The sequence below is a fragment of the Notamacropus eugenii genome, chromosome 5 (genome assembly GCF_028372415.1).
Source record: "Notamacropus eugenii isolate mMacEug1 chromosome 5, mMacEug1.pri_v2, whole genome shotgun sequence".
NCBI classification, from domain to species: domain Eukaryota; kingdom Metazoa; phylum Chordata; class Mammalia; order Diprotodontia; family Macropodidae; genus Notamacropus; species Notamacropus eugenii.
In genome coordinates this window covers 334,887,017-334,907,363 of record NC_092876.1, presented here as the reverse complement: position 1 = coordinate 334,907,363, position 20,347 = coordinate 334,887,017, and the positions used below count along the sequence as shown (strand labels likewise).

Below are 20,347 nucleotides of genomic sequence, written 5' to 3'. Positions count from 1 at the left end.
GAAATTCTTATCTAAGACCTCTGGGAAAACAATAAAAATATTATGAGAAGAAAAAAAGAACATATTTCTTATCATTGGTTCTTGAAAAACCCAATTAGCTCTTTGTTTTTTCCCCTTTCTTTCTTTTTTCCCTAGCACTTGGCACCATGCCCAGTACACTAGGGTTGCAGAATAAATGCTAAATAAATAAGTAGGTGCTTAATAAATGCTTAATGACTAACTCATTACAGGGTGCTTTAAGCTTTTTTTAATCTTTTGAAAGAGTTGCATCATTTCAAGACATGATCATTAAAGTACATTGTGTATGAAGGTCCTTTTTGGTCAAGTAGTAGGATATCAGTCATATATTCAGGAAATTATGAAAGCCAGTAGGTGGTATAGTAGTTAGAGCATTGGGAGTCAGAAAGACCTGAGTTCAAATCTCACCTCACACACTTAGTAGTTGTATGACTGTGGGCAAGTCACTTAACCTCGGCAGTTTCTGTTTCCTCATCAGTAAGATGAAGATAAGAGCACTTACTTCACAGGCTTGCTGTGAGGAGATAGTATGGGCAAAGCACTTTGCAGACTTTAAAGCACTGTATAAATGCTGGCCACAACTCTTGTTGGTATCACTGTTGTTGATATTATAATCCTGAGCTGGGAAGGAAAGACCTTAGAGATAGATCGTCTAGTATAGCCTTTTAAGATAAAGAAGCCCAGGTCCCAGAGGGGTAATGGGACTTGTCCAAAGTCACAACTAGTAAATAGCAGACTCAGAATCCAGGGCCCCGGACTCTAGACCCAATGCTAATCATTACACTGCTATGAAGGGAGCTGAGACATAGAAAAGGGAGGTCAGGATAAGACTGGAAGATTTTTACTGATAAAGAAGACAGGGGGGATAAAGCCCAATGCTTTGATTATAAATGCAGAGAGGAGACTAAATTGGGAAGTGTGAGAAACACCAGTGAGAATCCAAAAATAACCCAGAGGACCCCAGAAAGGTTGGCAATTGAGTAGAAACCACAGAGCAGGTTTGACCTGGAAATATCTGACTTTTCTTGGGCATAGGTAGGGGTGGGGGAATTTGAGGTGCAAAAGAAAACTCAAGGTCAGAGAGGCTTGGAGGTCACTGATAGTCTTGCACCATAACCTAATTATCTCAGGTTGAGAAAAGAATATGTCTTTAATGTGAAGATGATACAAGTGTGTGAAGGATCAGAAAAACTCAACTAATTATGAAAGGCCATCATGTCTCTCTCTGTAAGCTTATTTTTAATTGTAAAGTTGATTAAACAGAAAATAAAAAGGAAAGGAAGAAGTAGATATTTCAGTAGTACCTTTCTCAGACAAGATCTCTACAAGACATCTTTTAATGGATCTTGCCCCCAAATCTCTTCCCAATCTCCACCTAATGTCCTGACACATACATGCAGTGAGGGGAGATCAAGGACAACTATTTTTATTTCTCTCCAGTTAGAACAAGATGCTAATAAAGGCCAAGGTCACAATTTTATACCCATATGTCCAGTTAGCCTCACATAGAGAAAGCTCTGCTTTCAGTCTGCAGACTGTGCCCATCACCATGACTGCCCAGCACATAAACCCACCAAAAGGTGCAGGCTAGATGAAGATGTGGAAGGCTCAGAACAAATTGATCTCTGATCCTTGGGGAACCAATTGTATTCTCCTAATCTATGTTCTAGATGAAGTACCATTTCATCTACCAAGGATCACACATCATTACTACACTCTCCCTTAGTAAAGGAATTATCTATGCGATTTGTCCAGGATCTGATAGGGTGAGTCTATAAATAGCCCAGAACTATATGATATGATTCTCATCTCAGTCTAAGGGGTTTTTTTGGAGGGGAGGGGCGGTATTGGTGTTACACTTTATCTATCACACTGTGACAAAGCTTATATTTTCTTCCCCTTTCTTGGAAATGACCCCTATTCCACCAGGATTCTGATTAATTCTTTTTATCCTGATGAATTTTATTGTCTGCTGAACAAATCCAGTTATGCATCATTGGGGGTACCAGATAAGGATAAGTTCCGGCCTATATATAAGCCGTGTGTTTTTAGGTACATCAGGAAAGCCTTGTATCCTCAAATGATTTCTCTCACTACCCAGCCAATGATGCTTAAAATTCCCCCACTGGGGGGATTTGGGGATAAGGGATTGTTTCCTATAAAAATCCCTCCAGGAGGGGTGGGACTCTAAACTCTCAGTGTAATATCTGTGTTTCTTCCATAGAGCCGTGGGCATAAGGGAACTTCTAAGAGTTAAATCCCACTCTGAGATGATGGGGGAAGTTGGGGAAGGAGATGTAAAAGGGACTAATTTTGAGTAAGAGAGGTTGAGAACAGCACATAGCACCTTGCTAGAAAGGTCTGCGTCTTCCCTCTCCTGGTGTCTGGGAAGGACTAGGAAGGACAACTCAGGCAGTCCATGGCCTGATGAAAGGAATCTTCACCCCACCCCTAACACTTCCCTGGTGTGATGAGTGTAAATACCATGAAAAGGCACACACTTGAGAAAGCTGAAGGCCTAGGGTGCCCCCTTACTTGAAATATGGTGTGTTTGGCATTGCATCAATGGAATTCTAGCAGCTAGAAATGCAGACATGGATCTTCTGGGAGAAGTTTTGTTATAGTGACAGAACCCTCAGCACATGTCCTTGCCAGCTCATTAATGGTCATGGGGAAGGAGGGGGTGGAGCAGGGGGTGACAAATTCCAGGTTTTTGATCTACTGAACAATTGATGCCTAATATGAGGAGGACTGTGTCTGTTGATTGCATTGATGCCACTTGCTTTTATTCATTCCTAATAAAGTTGGTTTAAGAGCTGTATGAAAATCTGCCTGTGTACAAACATAATAGAAACACAAGAAGCATGGGCAAAGGCGAAGAGGTTGGATGGGGGCTGAGCCATGATCTAACTGATGAATTCATAACAAAACCTGCATCAAGAGAGCTTAATCTGGAATCCCTGAACTTTGGTTTAATTTTTTATTACTATATTTTAATATAATTAGTTTCCTTTGTTATCCCATGTATTTTATGTATTTAAAAATATTCTGAAAAGGGACCTATAGGTTTCATCAGATTGGCAAAGGAATTTATGGCTCAAAAAAGGTTAGAGTCCATTCCTAGACTAGCATAAGAATCTGGGACACTGCCTATAAAGGGGATACACCACAGCAGTTGCCACAGAGTCTACAAAAAGAACTGGGAGCTGCAACTGGTACCTCAGAGCACTTTCTGGTGTTGGGTGGTACATATTACATGTATCAAAAATATGGGAGAGGGTCTGAGAGAGTTTGATTAGAGCATTTCCTACCTATCATTTAAGTCATGGTGGAAATTAATTTATATTTTTTTCTAGCCCATTTGGATGGGGGAAGAGAGTGAAAGTAGAAAACAGCTGAAGATAATGAACAAGAGGACACTGGATGCCTGGGTGTGTGAGAGAGACAGAGAAAGAAACACACACGTACACATATACAGAGAGAGATAGAGAGATTCAGACAGAGTGAGAGAAGAGAGAGACACAGTGTAACAGATAGAGATATACAGAGTGACACTGAGAAATAGAGAAAGACAGAGATAAAGGTGAAAAAAAAGAGAGAGAGAGGAAAAGAGAAACAAAAGGAAAAGAGAGAGAGGAAAAAAGAGAGAAAGAGAAAGAAGGGGAGTTACTTTCATGGGGAGAAGGCAGGAAAGAATACTGAAATGAGACACTTTAGTTAGATAGATTAAGATGAACTTCACCTCCTTCAGAAATTTGCTTTTGCTTGACTCCATTTACATGTCTACATAAACATTTGGTGGGGGAGGCAGGTCCAGAGAGAACCCAGAACTCTGGATCCAGATCACAGTTTCAAGGTAAATTTACAGAATCACAACCACAGACTATAAGATCTGAAAGAAGAGAGATGATTTAGCTCAAACCACCACTTTTACAAATGAGGAAACTGAAGCTTAGGGAGGTTATTTCCCCCATATCATCCAGTCATTTGGTGGCAAAGTCAGGACAAGAAAGAACCCAGATCTGATCCAGAGTCTAATACCCAGCTTGGTATTGCTGCGCTGGTAAACAGGTGAAGGATGAATTAGCCTTTTTATTTCAGCAGTGCTCCTCTGAACAGAGCTCAGCTGCAGGAAATCACTGCAGTAACCAGGGACAGAAATGCTAAAAAGAAAAAAAAGAAACCCCTAAGCCAAGGCGGGATATTTTTATTAGGTGACGAGAGGCAAAAGGAATCCTGACAATGCAGCAGCACATTCATGGCACTAACCAAAACAGAAAGCCTACCTGATACAGAGACCTAGCCATTTACACATCATCCTTGCTTGGGCAATAATAATACGTGGCATTTATATAGCACTTTATGGTTTGCAGAGTGTTTTACATATGTTAATTAATTTACAATTACCCTACCATTATTATTTTCATCTCCACTTTACAGATAGGGAAACTGAGTCTGGGAGAGTTTAGGTGACTTGCCCATGGTCACACAGCTATTAAGTTGACTGAGACAGGATTTGAGTTCAGGTCTTTCTGCTCCAAGTCCTGTGCACTATCCTGTGTTACTTAGTTACCTCATTATAAGTCACAGGCTCTCCCTGACACATAGGATGTTAGAGATTAATCAGTTGGATGATGTTATAGAGGGCGAAAATTAGTCCCAAAGCAGTAAAGTAGTGTATCTCAATTTTAATGTAAGTTAGGAGAATTGGTATTTTAGGGGGGAGGTAATTGGGGTTAAGTGACTTGCCTAGGGTCACTCAGCAAGTGTCTGAGACCACATTTGAACTCAGGTCCTCTTGACCTCGAGGCTATTAAGCCACTTCGCTGCCCTGTATTCTATAGAGCAATGGAGCTCTAGAATCTGAGGACCTGAATTCAAACCACAGAGGCTTTTTTGCCTCTGTGACCCTGAACAAGTTGTTTCACTTTACTGAGCCCTAGTTTCCTCAGCTTTACAGTGAGGAGGTTCGATTAGGTGACCACTGAAGTTCTTTCCAGCTCTAGGACTAGAATCTAGAGCAAGAGGCAATATTCCAACCCAGGGCCTCTGATTGAAGCCAGGACTCTTCCCACTAGGAAATGCTATTTCTCTAGTGCAGTTAATGACTTCTTTGAGGGACTGCTAAACAATGAAGCCGCCAAAGGGGCGATGATTGTCTTCCTACCAGGCTCCAGCCAGGACTCAGGATGATTTATTTTTTGTTGTTGTTGAGTTAACTTGGGGGAAAAGTGTGGCTGAGTGAAAAGTTTTTGTAGGCAGTACGTTTTTTTTTCTACCGTCTTGCAAAGAGGTTTCTATCTTAACTCAGTCTTCTCAACTTGGCCCCAGAATTTTTCTCTAGCTGCCTTATCAGAGGGCAGTGTAGTCCAAGGTATTCAGAAAGCCAGGAGACATGGAAAGCAGGAAAGACAGAGGAGCTGATGTTGGAGGAAAGAACATGGAAGCCAAGGTGAGCTTGGTTTTTCCCAAAGACTTGTAAACCAATGGAAAAGGCATCCCTTTTTGTCTAGTTTCCAAGAGAATTCATTAACACGAGAGTATATGAGTATAGAATTAGAAGAGGACTTTCATACTAATTATAAGGCTAATAGCTTGTTATTGAAGGAATTCCATCTGTGGCCAGGAAGAAAGATCACACCAGACTGGAGATTCTAATCATTTTTCTGTCATGGACCCCTCTGCAGTCTAGTGAAGTCTATGAACCCCTTCTCAGAATAATACTTTTAAATGCATAAAATAAAGCGCATAGGATTGCAAAGGAAACTAATTCTGTTGAAATAGTTATTTAAATTTTTTAAAAAAAGTTCATGGATATGATATTAAGAACATTGCTTCTCAATTTTCTATCATCAATCAATGAAACACTCAACATTTAAACACCTACTGTGTGCAGGTTCTAGGGATACAAAGATGAAAATGAAGCATCCCTTGCCCTAGAGGAGTTTACACTGTATCAGGGGAGATACTATGTAGCTTCTCAGCACACCAGTTTTTGTGTTGCTTTAAAGATCTGGACGATGGTGCCCACAGAAGGGCAAAGGACTCCATGGAACTTCCTGTGCGCATATTCCAAATGAAAAAACAGAACAAAACAAGAAGGAATGATCTTTCTCCAGTGCCTCCCTTTCCTTCACGCAGATGCATGCACCAAAATCCACCAAAACTAATGGAAAAATGGATGCTGCTTTTCACAGAACACAAATGAGAAATATTATAAGTAAATTACTAATTCATACCAGAAGCCAGTTGTGTTTTTGTCACATTATAGACTTTTCAACTCTTTGCAATCTGTCTTCTCCCCTACCTTCACCTTACTACTGAAACTGTTCCCTTCAGGGCCTCTACTGGCCTCCTCATCACCAAACCCAAAGACCTTTCCTCAGTTTCCCTTCTTGTTCATCTCCTTTTCAGTATTTGATGCTGTTGGTCTCGAAACTTGTCCCTCCTTTGGCTTCTATGAAACCGTTCCTACATCTCCATCTGTTCTCTCTCTATCACCTGACTCTTAAGCCATTTCATGTCTAGGGTCTTCATTTTCTTTTGTCACCCTCCTTCTAAGCACTCTCTCGAGTTCTGGTCTCAGGCCTCTTCTCTCTGCATCCATTCTTCCTTGGGATTCTGATAGACTCCCATTGACTTCAACTTTCACCACTATGGAAACCTACAGCAAACCATCTCTTTTTTGGGTTTCTACTTATATTCTACATCTCTCTACCCATACATCCTTCTAGGACCTCCAACCTCACTTGTCTAATATATCACCTTATTCCTTCTGATCTCCCCAATTTATGGCAACAGCAGCACCATTTTCCTAGTTACTGAATCTGGAGGAAACTTTGTAATCATTTTTTAAAAATTTTTATTCTTCCCCTTCCCCTAGTTATCACATTTATCTACAGAGCCACAGAAACTATGGTATCCTAGGAGTGCAAAACCAGCAAAAGTCCAGAGAGTGCAAAAAATTCACATGTAATTTTCAGGGTCACTCCAGTTAATGGAGAAGGCTTCAGAAAGTTCTATCAAACACACAATAGCCGCTGACTTTGTGTAAAGTCATCGTTGCCCAAGAGTTTTTGGAATTGCTATTCTCCATTATATGTCATAATACTTACCTCCTACGTCCTTATTTCCTTTACCTGGAATGCTACACACCCTTCTAAATGCAGCTCTGGAGCCAGAATTGAGAGAAAAAGATCCTTCTGTACCCCAATTAGCTGCCACAAAGCCTCTGAGGCAAATGTCAAGCAACTCATTCCTCAGATCTCTGCTCATAACTTTACTGACTTTTGTTTAGCACATAAGATTTAACACACTTGGGTATATGATTTTCTAGACCATAGCTTATTAAGAACTAGAATAGAGGTAGGGCTGTTATAGATAGGCGATTGACATTAGGAAAAGCTATAGCCTGATTTAGGAAGGAGATAGAAAAACTAAAAAGCAAATGTAGAATTGTTATATTTCATAGGGCAATAAGAGATGTTTTTAAGGATCATCCCAAATCTTAAAAAAAGGAAGGCACATTATGTTGGCTCCAAAGCATTAATAAGCAGAGAAATGTAAATTAAAACAATTCTAAGGTTCTAATTCATGCCCATCAGATTAGCTAAGGAAAATGGCAATTGCTGGAGAGACTATGGGGAAGCAGGCACATTAATGTATTCTATTCTACAAAGCAATTTGAAATTATACTTCAAAAGTCACTCAACTCTACGTACCCTTTGACTCAATGATACCACTCCTAGGCCTATATCCCAAAAAAGATCAAAGAATGAAGATAGACCTATGTGTCTAAAATTATTTATAGCAGCTATTTTTATAATAACAAAGAACTGAAAACTCTACCGGAGAAATGTTAAACAAATTATGATATACAAAAGTAACAGAATATTATTGTACCACAAAAATTAAACAGATAGTTATAGAGAAATCTAGGAAGACATGTGCCAACTAGTGCAGAGTGAAGGAAACAAAACTCGAAGAATCATTTATACAGTTACAAAACATTATAAAGAAAAACTTTGAAAGACTTAAGGATGTTGATTAATGCAATGACCAGCCATGATTCCAGAGGATTGATGATGGAGTGTGTTACTCACCTTTTGACAGAGGTACATATAGCATAGTATAATATAACATACAACATATTATGAAGTAGTGTAATAAAACATCATAATAGCAAAAATATAGACCATTGAATCCTGTTCAGATGGTACTTCCTAGTCACCAAGTACTTTCCATGCCTCACCTCATTTAAAGGGGTAAAGGTAAGAGGTAAAGAAGAGTGAAGGTATAAAACAATGCACAAATTTTCAGATACAACCAATGTGAGAATTTGTTTTGCTTGACTACACATACTTGTTACAAAGACTCTTCTTTGTTCCAATGTGGGATATTGAGAGGATGAGGAAGAAAATAAGTATGTTAACAAAAATGCATAGTTTATCTGGTATCTGTTAAGTTCAGAATAAGAATAAATATATTTTTTAAATGTATTAGAGTTTTCTGTTCAAAAAGTTACTAAAATATATAAAATATTTTAGAAAGATTTCCATAATTCATTGATTAGAGTAAAATACATTTTAGTGTTTTAAGGCCAAGCTTCATTTATCTGGAAAATTCACTTCTGTGAATCAAATAACGCTTGATAAAAGAAGTAATATTGTATTACAAGAGAAAAATTCCACAGACCATTGGGATAATCTTTATGGACCCCAAATGGTCCTCAGAATACACCGAGAACTATTCACTTTAGAGATCACTTTATCCAAACTCTTGTCCCCAAACAGGAAGACACCTAACCCAATGCAGAAAAATATATCTCTAGGGAAAGAAATTTCACCCTTTTCCTTGATTACATGTTGGGAACTAAGGAAGAAAGTCTCCTGAATGACAGTGAATTTAGAGTTTTTGTTTTTATTACCCAGTAAGGGACTAGTCACTTAAATATATAACACAACAAAATATAATATAGAATAACATAGTATAACCTGACACGACATGGTGATATGGCATATAATATACTATGGCAATAGGATTTTGAGCATTTTTTAAAATGTATTTTTATTCTAAACATCATAATGATATAATATGATATGATATGTTATATAATATATGTGTATTTTTCTAAACATCACAATGATATAAGATTTGTTATATATGTGATGTAATACAAGAGAATGTAACACAATAGGATATAATATGACTTAATATAAGATATAATGATATAGTATAGTATAATATAATATGTCATGACGTGAGGTAATATAATGATAGAACATATGATTTAATATAAGATGCTATATAATATAGAATAGTATAATACAATGTACTGCCAAGTAATATGATATGATATAATAATAAATATATAAAATACTGAATCATGTTCATATAGTACTTCCTAGTCACCAAGTACTTTCCAGGCCTTACCTCATTTGAAGGGGTAAAGGATCTCACCTGATATGTATTGTCAAAGCTGTCATACATGAACCGTGTGATCAGAGATGTCTTGCCAACTGTAAAATAAGAAGATATTTCAGCTAAAACATTCCAAAGTTAAGTTCTTTATTATTATTTTTTAAAATACCTTTTCAGTGAGAGAAATACAAGTCCTTACTGGGGCTAAATCCCAGAAAGAGCGGAAGAAATAAATGAATGATGAAAACCAAAAACATCTATCCCACCTTTGCCACAATTCGGACTATTTAGAGGGGGAGGCCCACAAAGCGATGCCAAAATTTTTCCTACAACCTCCAGTAACAGAGAGGCTCTCAGAGTTAAGGGAATTGTCTTCACTTTAGAGACATAGTAGTTTTTTCAAAGAATTCTCAATCTAGAAGAAATTCAGAAGGTTCAAGTTTATCTAGTTTAGAAGCCAACTAAGTCATAGCATTTTTGCACTGAAAAAATAATTTTACCCTTTGATTTTACGTAGAAGGAAACTGAGGTCCAGAAAAGTGAGATAACTTGCTACAGGTTCTACAGGCAAAGGTCAGTAGCAAATGAGAATTCAAGCCCACGTCCTCGGACTCCAAAGCTAGTGTTACTTTCACTCACATTGGTTCTCCAACTTTATTTGCTCCTGATACTGTACTCTTTGACTGGAGGAATCCCAGCACATTGAATATTTAAGTTGGTAACATTCTGAGAGAATAAATATACACTTCCTTTCAAAACTATAAGCCATCTTGTTGAGGTGGTCTTGAGTTTAAACTTTTGCTTGCTTTATGAATATTATGCGTATATATCACATGTTCTTTGCATGTAAGATGCATATTAAGCAAAATTATTTATACATTTCTCTTATCTACAATAACATTCTAAATTTCATAGAACATACCAGGTAAAACACAGCACAGCCTTTGAGAACTACTGTTTGATGGTCACCCTCATACTTGTCCAGAGAAAATATCTGTTTTGGTAAAGGTACAGAAAAGAATTTTGTCTTCATTTAATTTACTGCCAGTGAGACCTCCAAGAAATAGAGGCAGGCAAAGGAAAGGGTGTAGCCAGTTCTGGTTTGAGTGTAGCATTTAAGCAGATCTTGAGCATTCTTTACCAAACCAGATTCAGTTAGCTGGGAATAAGAGTTTTCTAAGTACAATAGAATTTAAATAGGGAGTAATGCTCAGGTCCTGGCAGCAAGGTAAGGGCTACAGAGTACAGTGTGGGGCCTCAAGTCAGAAAAGATCTAAGTTCAAATCCAGCTTCAGATACTTACTAGCTGTGTGACCCTGGGCAGGTCAATTAACTCTGTTTGCCTCAGTTTCCTGGAGAAGGAAATGATAAACCACTCCAGTATCTTTGCCAACAAAACCGCAAAATGGGTCTGACAGAGTCAGACATGACTGAATAACAACAGAGCTCAGGTCCACAACATTTTTCAAGATGGAAATTATGTCATCCAAATTTTTTGGGGGGTGGGGTGGGGCGTGGTTCTTCTTACTTGACAAAGTAAACAGTCCTGGTTCTCAAGGAGCTCACAGACTAACTAGGGGAGACAACATGCAAACAACTATGTGAAAATAAGATACATACAGGATAAATTGGGGGTAATCTAACAGGGAGTACACAGGTAATTTTTTATTTTTAATCTCTCCCCTCCCTCACCCAATGGCTTTATTCCGATTTGGCTCCCTGCCTAAATTCATTTGCAAAACACATTCAAAGTCTAGGCCAAGTAGGCTAGAGAATGGGGCAACTACCAGAATGCAGGATCTGGAAACAAAAGACCTGAGTTCTAATCAGAGCGGCGCAAGGAGCTGTGCAACTTCTATCTCTGTGACCTTGGGCAAATCACTGAATCATTCTGGGCCCATTTCCTTACCTGTAAAATAAACAGGGCCTAATCTAGATCATTTGTAACGTTCCTGACAGTTCCAAATCTTGTTCTGCAAATAAAGAAGTCTGACTAGAGAGTTGTTGTTCAGTCATGTCTGACTCTTCAAGACCTCATTTGGGGTTTTCTTGGCAAAGATATCAGATTGGCTTGCCATTTCCTTCTCCAGCTCATTTTACAGCTGAGGAAACTGAGGCAAACAGAGTTAAGTGAGTTGTCCAGGGTCACACAGCTAGTAAGTGTCTGAGCCCAGATTTGAACTCAGGGAGATGAGTCTTCCTGACTCCAGGCCTGGTACTTCGACTATGCCACCTAGTTGCCCATATGACCATGGATAAAGCATTTAATGTCTCAGTGGCCTAGATACTTGAGAGCATAATTTATAAAGAAGTGGCTTGTCTTCATTATTGGAGGAAGTCTCCATACTGGGAATTCCCTATATCTGATGAAATCATAAATCTAGACTAAAAACTAAAATTAATTAGACTATTCTTGAAAATCAACATTAGTAGATTTTAAAATTCTTATGTATAACATACACATATGTATACATAGGTACATAACATATTTTATTTATATGTACAGGTGGTTCCAAAAGTCTTAGTGAAATTTTAAGCTTTAGGTTATTAAAGTTTAAAACTGAACTAAGATTTTTGGGACACTGTATAATGTATTCATATTGATTTAATTGATCATAATCTGGAACCCAATTTGTTTTTTTAATGTTTCATTATTCCAAGACTTGAATCCTTAAGGAAGATAAATTTCTCACAAGAAGTCCTCAGTATCCAATGAGAAAAGAAAAAAAAAATTAAGTAGGAAAAATGTTTGCTTTATAGACTATGGATACACAGGAATCAAGATATCTCTTGGGAAGCCCATGAGCAATTGATTGTCCTATCAAAGTACAGAGTATGGCTGGTAGAATTAGATGATTTATCTCTGTTGTGCACGTTGGCTAAGGACCAAGAGGGCCGGCGGAGGGTTCCTGCTGAATTTCTAGAGGCCTGGGATGACTCAGCAGGAGGAGGATTATCGTAAATCTCCTGAGACAGATCAGAGCAAGGCTCTGATGAGAACCTCACTACAACCCGATTGCATCCTGGAGGGACATTTTGTGGGGGTGGAAATGGGATATTAGGTCATCTCCCTAAACCCACTCCTAAGGGAAAAATGTGTGTTCTTAGAATGATGACTATGCCATGAGATAACCATGAGCAATACAGGGCCTCCTTCATTGTCGTGTAGGGAGAAGGAAGATTTGTCCCCCCCCAGACTGGAATAAAGTACCAGTTTTGTGGCTGACAGAAACACATAATAAAGTCAGAATATGGCTCGGTGCTAGAGACACTGATGCTGTCTCATCACTTACCTTTTGTTCTGATTCAAATTTAATTGCATGAAAGGAGATTGGGAACTTGTAACCCTAAGTGAGACGGAAAAGGGTTGCTATCTCCAGCCCAGACACGGGTGTTAAATAGAAAAGATTTGATCTTAGCCTGGGGGAGGGGTCCGTCTGACTTTTGTTAACTAAATGCTGTGGCTACATCGAAAGAGCTGTCTGCCCGTCCTTATCAGGGAACAGTTTTCTAGCCACTACACCCAGATGGCTGACAGATGGAGATGAGCCTAAAAGCTGGTCCCAGGAAGCAGCGCCCAGCAGAGACTACCTGCCCAGCCACAAGTAACACCAGCTGAGACTAAGCACTCCTCCGTCACCAGTAATGAAGAAACCATGGGGAGCTTTTATTGTGCTTAGCGGAAACATCAGTCTAATGACCTCACCAAAAGCCATCAGTGGTCCCATAGTATCGGAGACTGTTTCCCCTCCACAAATATGTCCTGATGGTACATACATAGGTAGAATCCTCGTAGGTCATTCCTATACATGCTTATTCTTCCCAAAGATGGTTTTGAGGGACAGGGGAGTTCCATTACTACTTTTTTTTTTTCCTGTTATTTCATTAAACATCTTCTATTTTGAACTAAGCCACCCCCTTTCTAATTTAAAAAAAAAAATTCATCCCAAGTGGCTTGTGGTTTTGAGGACTCACAGAATAGCTTGAACATAGGGTAGTTATTCTAAAGACCCTATCCATGTGTGAGAGGGGCACACCCCAGCTTTCATATCCATACGCATCTTTTGTCTGACACTTCCCCCAGAGATGGTTTCAGATAAGGCTCTGAATGTGCTTTCAGAGATGATGCCTTGCCTATGAAAGTACCGTTGGACATAGTATATGAAAATTGCTACTTTTCACTTACAATGCAATGACCTGTGGAAACATTTCATGTAATTCTAAAGTGAATCATAAATAGATTATATTTATATAACACCTTAAGTTTCACCAGACACTTCACAGGCATCATCTCACAACAATGCTGCAAGGTACAGGTTTTATTCTCTCTTTTACAGATAGGAAAATAGGCTCAAAGAGATTAAGATTAATCTAAGGTCACAGGGTTATTAATAAGTGGCTGACTCAAGTTTAAAAGTCTAAGACCCTAGTGTTTTCTCACACTAAAGCCAATATTCTTTCCAGTAGAACATGCTTCCTTGCAAGGGGACGACCAAGATACTTGTTTAGGTGTTCTCAGCTGACTCTGGGTCTCATTCTCCACATTACACAAGTGCCAGGGGGTCCAGGCAAAACTAAGAGGTGCTACCAATCCCAGCACCTCCATGTTGCAAGTGTAACACATAACACCACCAGAATTTTCAGTCATCTAGCGAATATTGATGGAAGTAGAAAGGCTGCTAGTAGAACAATGATTTAGTGATTGCAGGCTGCCCATTATTTGGTCCCATAAAGTGGATGAGCAGAATGTCTTTCCTGAAGTGGTCAGGTTAGAGAAGTATTTAAAGGAAGAGCTCATTAGTGACTGGGAGACTCAAAATGGTGGTACCTACGTAGCTGACTGGTATGTTTATTGTGGTGTTGAAGGGATTTTTGCAGGTATCTAGGTTGGGCTGGACTGGTAGCTAGATGGTATAACAGATACAGGGTATAATGGATAGAGTCAGTCAGCCAACTAGAATTTATTAAATACCTACTACATACCAGGCACCATTCTAAGTGCTGGAAATGCAAAGAAAGGAAAAGAAAACATAAAGTCCCAGCTCTCAGAGAGTTTATAGTTTTAACATAGAAGACAATAATGAAGGACTCAGTGCAGTCATGCATACAAATAAGATATGTACAGGATAAATTAAGGCTAGTCTCAGAGAGAAGGAACTAAAATGAAGGGAGATTGACTTCTTGCAGAAGGTTAGGACTTTGGTTAAAACCTAAAGGAAGCCCAGGAAGCAAAGAAGCAGACATAAACAGTATTCTAGCAGAGAAAATATTTTGAGGAGGGAGTTGGAGGATTGTGTGGAAGCAACCCCTGGGAGGCCACTGGAACTTAGAGTAAGTGGAGGGTAGTAAGGTGTAAAAATACTGGGAAAATAGGAAGGGACCAGGTGACGAAGGGCTTTGAATAAGGATAGAGAATCAAATTTGGAATCAGGAAGATCTGAGTTTGAATCCTGCCTCAGACATTTACTAGGTCTTTGACCTCAGATAAATAATTTAATTTCCTTGGACCTCTGTTTTCTCATTTATAAAATGGGAACAATGATGGCACCTAACTCACTGGGTTCTTGTGAGGTTCAAATGAGCTCATGTATGTAAAGCTCCTTTCAAGACTTAAAGAGCTAAGTGTTGGCTATTAGTCTTCTTAATCAAAACGCTTCTTTGCCTACCCACAGAGCATGCCCTAATAGGGTATAGCAATGAAGCCATGAAGCCTTTCTGTCTTTCTGAATGGTAGCAGCTAAGCTTGATTCCACCTCCCACCCCTTGAGAAGCAGGCTGCTCGCAGAGGCTGCACTAGATGGTTGTAACTCAGACAACATATTGGTGAAGGAAATAACAGTAAAGATATTTGCAGTCTGTTTAGAAAATGCTGCATGAAACTGAGGTGGTACAAGATTATTTCTCAGACAACCCTAAGACAAATATTGTCTTCTGGGGGTGATGTGTATACATTACATAAAACTATCGAGTTTTTCTACCCCAGAATATCTCACTCACTGGCCTGACACAGTATGAGATTTTATAATAGAAGCTTTATCCCAAAGGAATAATGCATTCTATCTCCAGGGATCCCTGGTTTAAATGCAGATATATCTGGAAGAGGTAAGCTATTAAGCCATTATCATCCATTAACATCTTTTTCAACAGGACAGCTTAGCTGAAGGCAGGACCTTGAGAAAAAAGAAAATAAAAAGGGTACCACAATACAATGCCAAAAGTCCCAGATTTGGAGTCAGGAGACTTGAGTTGAAATTCCATCTCTGTCACTTATTACCAAACCACTTACCCTCAGTTTCTTTATTTGGGAAATAGGATTGGAGGAAGGGGAGAGATTGGACTTGATCATCTCTAAAGATCCTTTCAGGTCTAAATCTATGATAATAGGATTCATCATATTAGAGATGAAGAAACTGGGGCCAATAGAGATTGTGACTTACTCAAGGTCACACAACCTGTAAATGTCTGGAGCTCAGTTCTTCCTGACTCCAGATTCAGTGTTCTAGAGACACCTGCCTGCCTCTAAGAAAACTCTACTTTGTCAAGTAGACCTGATGTTTATAGGGTTTTTATAAGACTCTGGGATATGGGCATCTTGGATGATCAGGGGTTTTCCTAGTCAGCCATTCAATAATGTCGTCTGTGGCAACTCTGACAAGAAAGTCATCCACATTTAGCCTGACCCACATTATTCTAAGACAGTAACAGATTTTTTTTTCTGAAGTTTTTTCCTTGGTAAAACTGGAGATAAATGATTAGTGAGAAGTGAAAGTTGTAGCATATTGAGCAGGAAGAATGGTGAAAAACAGAGATGGAATTCTACCCAACTCAGGGTGAAAGGGAATCATGAAGTCATGAATAGTAAATAAACAGAATGACAGACTTGGCATCACAAAGATTTGCGTTCAAAGCCCACTTCAGATACCTGTTAGCAGTGTGACTTTCTCTGGGCTCTCAATTATAAAGTGAGGGAATTGAACTCAATGGTCTCTGAAGTTCCTTCCTACTTGACAACTATGATCCTATGGTCTTCTCCTACCTTTACGACCCAACTCAGGTGCCCCTTCCTTGGTCTTCCCAACTAAAAGTGAGGTCTCTCTTCTCAAATTTCCACTCAGTTTGGATTTTCCCTAGGCTCAATATGTGTGTGTGTGTGTGTGTGTGTATGTGTGTATGTATATATGCATGCATGTATATGTATATGTGTGTACACTCATGTATATACACACAGAGAGGGAGGGGAAGAGGGCAAAGGAGAGGGAGAGAGAGGAGGGATAAAGAGAGAGAATGAGAAAGCTGCTATCAGAGATCTGGATACTTGTCTGAACCCTCCTACTGGGTTATAAATTCATGGAAGACAGAGACTGTCTTGCTTCACTGCATTTATCTATATTGCTTTATTCAACTTTGCATTCTGAGCACCTAGTACATCGAGTACATTGCACATAGTAAGTGCATGACAAATGTGATTGAATTAATTGGATTGAACCAAGATCAGGGAATAAGGATTATAACATAGATTGCAAAATCTCATCCACTAGAAAATATATACTAGCATTTATAAAATAAAAATCTGATATCAAGAACATATAGTCATATCCTCTCATGTTAACTTCTCAACATTCACTGAATTGGTCATAAGACCAATATCTATCTAATATGTTCATATGTGTTTGTGTGTGTGTGTGTATATATATATATGTTACTAGGACTACATATAAACCAGGATTATATAGCTATATGTGTGTATATATACAGATATACACACATATGTATATACACGCATATAATACATATATACACATATGCATATATGTGTGCATCTATTTATATATGGATTATATATATATGTGTCTGCGTGTAATTGTGTATATGCATGTATGCCCAATAGCATTAATTATGCTCAATTAGATTTTTTTCTCCCTATGCTCTGCTTTTAAGATAGAGGCAAATATCAAGAAAATGAGCTGGCACACACAACAACAAAATCCAAAGAATGTCTGGGAGGCCGTGCACAATTAATCCAACACCTCCCACATCTCCATCTATGGCTTCAACTGATTATCACTTATACTCAAAAGTACAAACTCCTCAATCAGAAAAGAGAAATTTAATTATTTCTATTATACAATGCCTACTAAGGCAGGAAAGGAACCTCACACATTTCTGAAAAAAATTTCAACCACAAGTATGGAAATGAAAAGGATTTCCTCAGTAATCTTCAGAAAAATACTGAATTTTTCATTTTCTCCTAAATCATTCATATCAATTGAAATTCTGCTATAGTCTCATTAAGTTGCATTTCTATCATATGATATCTCCCACTTGAAAAGGCCACCTAAGTTGGCATCTGTCAACCAAGACGAAAGAGACAAAGGCAGTATTTATGAAGAAATTCAGCAGAAACAATGGAGGACATAGATTAGTCAGGAAACCCAAAATTTTATTAGACAGCAGATAGATCTACGGAAAACACTGCAAACCCTGTCACTCTCCTTTCTCTCTTTATATTTGTTTCTCATAGAAGAATGTCTCTATGGAATTATTTGCCAACAACAAATGACTGTTCCTTTCACCTACAGACATGGGAAGAGAATGCACATGGCTGTGGATGATAGGGGGATAGCCTTTCTATGGGAGAGTGGAGCTGATGGACGTTTTTATAGCTCAAAAGGTTTTTATAGGCTACCTATGAGGCAGCAGGAGGCTTATATAAAATATATAAAACCAAATAAAATCACTTTGGCCTTCTTTGGTCAATAGTCTGTGCTCTGATCAGAAAAACCCCAGGGCCTCACATTGATGTTACAGCCCAATAGGCTCAAGGTTTTCAAAAGGATACCAGAAACTGCCAGGTTCTAACTAGGGCAGGACAGCAAGAGCTCTGCCCTAGGATGGGGAATTCAAGGGTGGTGATACTTCCTGTGCTCCTCTGAGAAAGAAAGAAAGAAAGAAAGAAAGAAAGAAAGAAAGAAAGAAAGAAAGAAAGAAAGAAAGAAAGAAAGAAAGAAAGAGAGAAAGAAAGAAAGAAAGAAAGAAAGTAGTATCAATGGCTGTGTGGTAGTCCTGAGCTGGTTTGGATTGCCAAGGTAGATGGGACCCAGTTCTTGTTGTCTGGGAGCTACATAGCTGTGGCTCCACCTCTAGCTTGTGAGGTTGAGACCAATGAAATATCTTGAGAGACAGATTTTCAAGGGTAATTAATAATCATTATATTAATTTGGTTAGCTAATAATCAATAAATTGATGGTCAGTGGCAATGCTCTTGGCAACCAAAGACAAAAACATGGAGAGCTTGAAAGCTTTAAATTTTTTTTTCATATTTTGAGGGGGGAAGATGAAGCAATTAGGATTGACTCGCCCAAGGTCGCACAGCTAGTAAGTGTGAAGTATCTGAGGCCAGCTTTGAAATCAGGTCCTAAAATTCTAGGGCCAGTGCTCTATTCACTGTGCCACCTAGCTACCCCAAGAGTCTTATTTTCAAAAGGGAATACCTCAGACAAATGAAAATCGACCCTGATTGGTAGACATTTTAATGAACAGGTGGGTTAGAAGTCTTCATTTCCTCCTGCTGAGAACATGGCTTGATCATTTGCAGCCATTTGGGTATGGGGATCCATCTCCATTTAGACCACTCTGATTGGTTTTCTCCTTCATGAGTTGGGTTGGCCTAAATTCTAATGGAGGGGTAGAAGGACAAGGCTTCTTTTCCTCAGGGTAAGAACTGATCCAGATTGGATTCTGTTTATACTCTTCCAGATGTGAGGTCTCTTAGTTGGATGGGATCCTGCCCAAGATTGACGAGCATGAGGGATAGGGGTAATCTCAATCAGTCATGTCCTTCAGAGGCTGACCTTCCCTGGGAGCTGAGCCTCAATGAAGAAATAGAAAAAGAAAAAGAAAAAGCCTGGATTCTAATTTAATAATTGGTTATTAATATGACAGAAAAATAATTTTTCTCAAGGTCTCTCTAGCAGTGGCTGGGAAGAGAAAGCAAATGCTGTAGCTGTCAGGAATCTGATCTCTGGTCTCTAGGCAGAGAAAGGGAGGTTCATCCTGGCCCTGAGAACTGACAATCCGGTTCTCCCAGTGCCTATAGCATTTTTGAGCAGCCCAGATTCCTAGGTGACAATAGTGAATGAAGGCAGTTAGGGGCAGTTAGGGGATGTGGACCATTTACTGCCCATACATCACTTCAACCTGGTATGAACTCCTGCTTCCCCTGGAAGAGGTTGGGGTTGCCCTACCTGGCATTGGTGAGCTTGGAGCCAGAGTGCAACCAAGAAAGACTGAACATCACCCTTCCCCATCCCCACTCAAGCTGTTGACCTAAATTATGAAATAAGGTAGCAGGAGCGCCCCACAGACCCTCTGAATGATCCTTGACCAAATCTCAGAAGGCTAGATTTCAACACCCTCACTGAAATCCCACTGGCTTGGGCTTCCAAAGACCAGGATTTTAGTCCTTGCTCCAACTCTAGTTCGGGTCCTCTCTTTTCTCCTCTGTAAAATGAGGGCGCTCTACCATCCTATCCAGCTCCAATAGATTCTACATGACTCAATCTCAGATCAGCCTCAACTTCAGTAAGAGTTGAATCAACCTTCCTTTGTGACCCTGAGAAAGTGATTTCCCTTCCCTGGGGACTCAGTTTCTTTCTCTATAAAATGAAATTGAACTAGATGACCCCAAAGTTCCCTCGATATAAAACATATTGTTGTGACACTTTAAGGATTTGGGGGGTGGGGCTGGCTTCAACTCCTATCTCAGCTCTCTTCCCTAGAAAAAACTATTTGAAACAGAGAATGACTACTATTATAATCCCCAACCCTAGCCCTCAGTAATCAGGCTTTTGTATCTCAAGTAAGAAGAAACTAAGCTTAGCATCCATCTACCTATTGGAAATGATTAGTT

At 39.1% G+C, this 20,347-nt stretch overlaps 1 protein-coding gene across 3 annotated transcripts in view; it reads right to left on the bottom strand.

The window, feature by feature from the left end:
• Positions 1-20,347, bottom strand: part of RAB6B (RAB6B, member RAS oncogene family) — a 168,896-nt gene that overhangs the window by 48,648 nt on the left and 99,901 nt on the right. For all 3 annotated transcript variants that reach the window (XM_072613613.1, XM_072613615.1, XM_072613614.1), the window contains one exon: positions 9,478-9,536. In XM_072613613.1, coding sequence (XP_072469714.1) covers positions 9,478-9,536 — 59 coding nt within the window. The remainder of the gene's footprint in view (positions 1-9,477; positions 9,537-20,347) is intronic.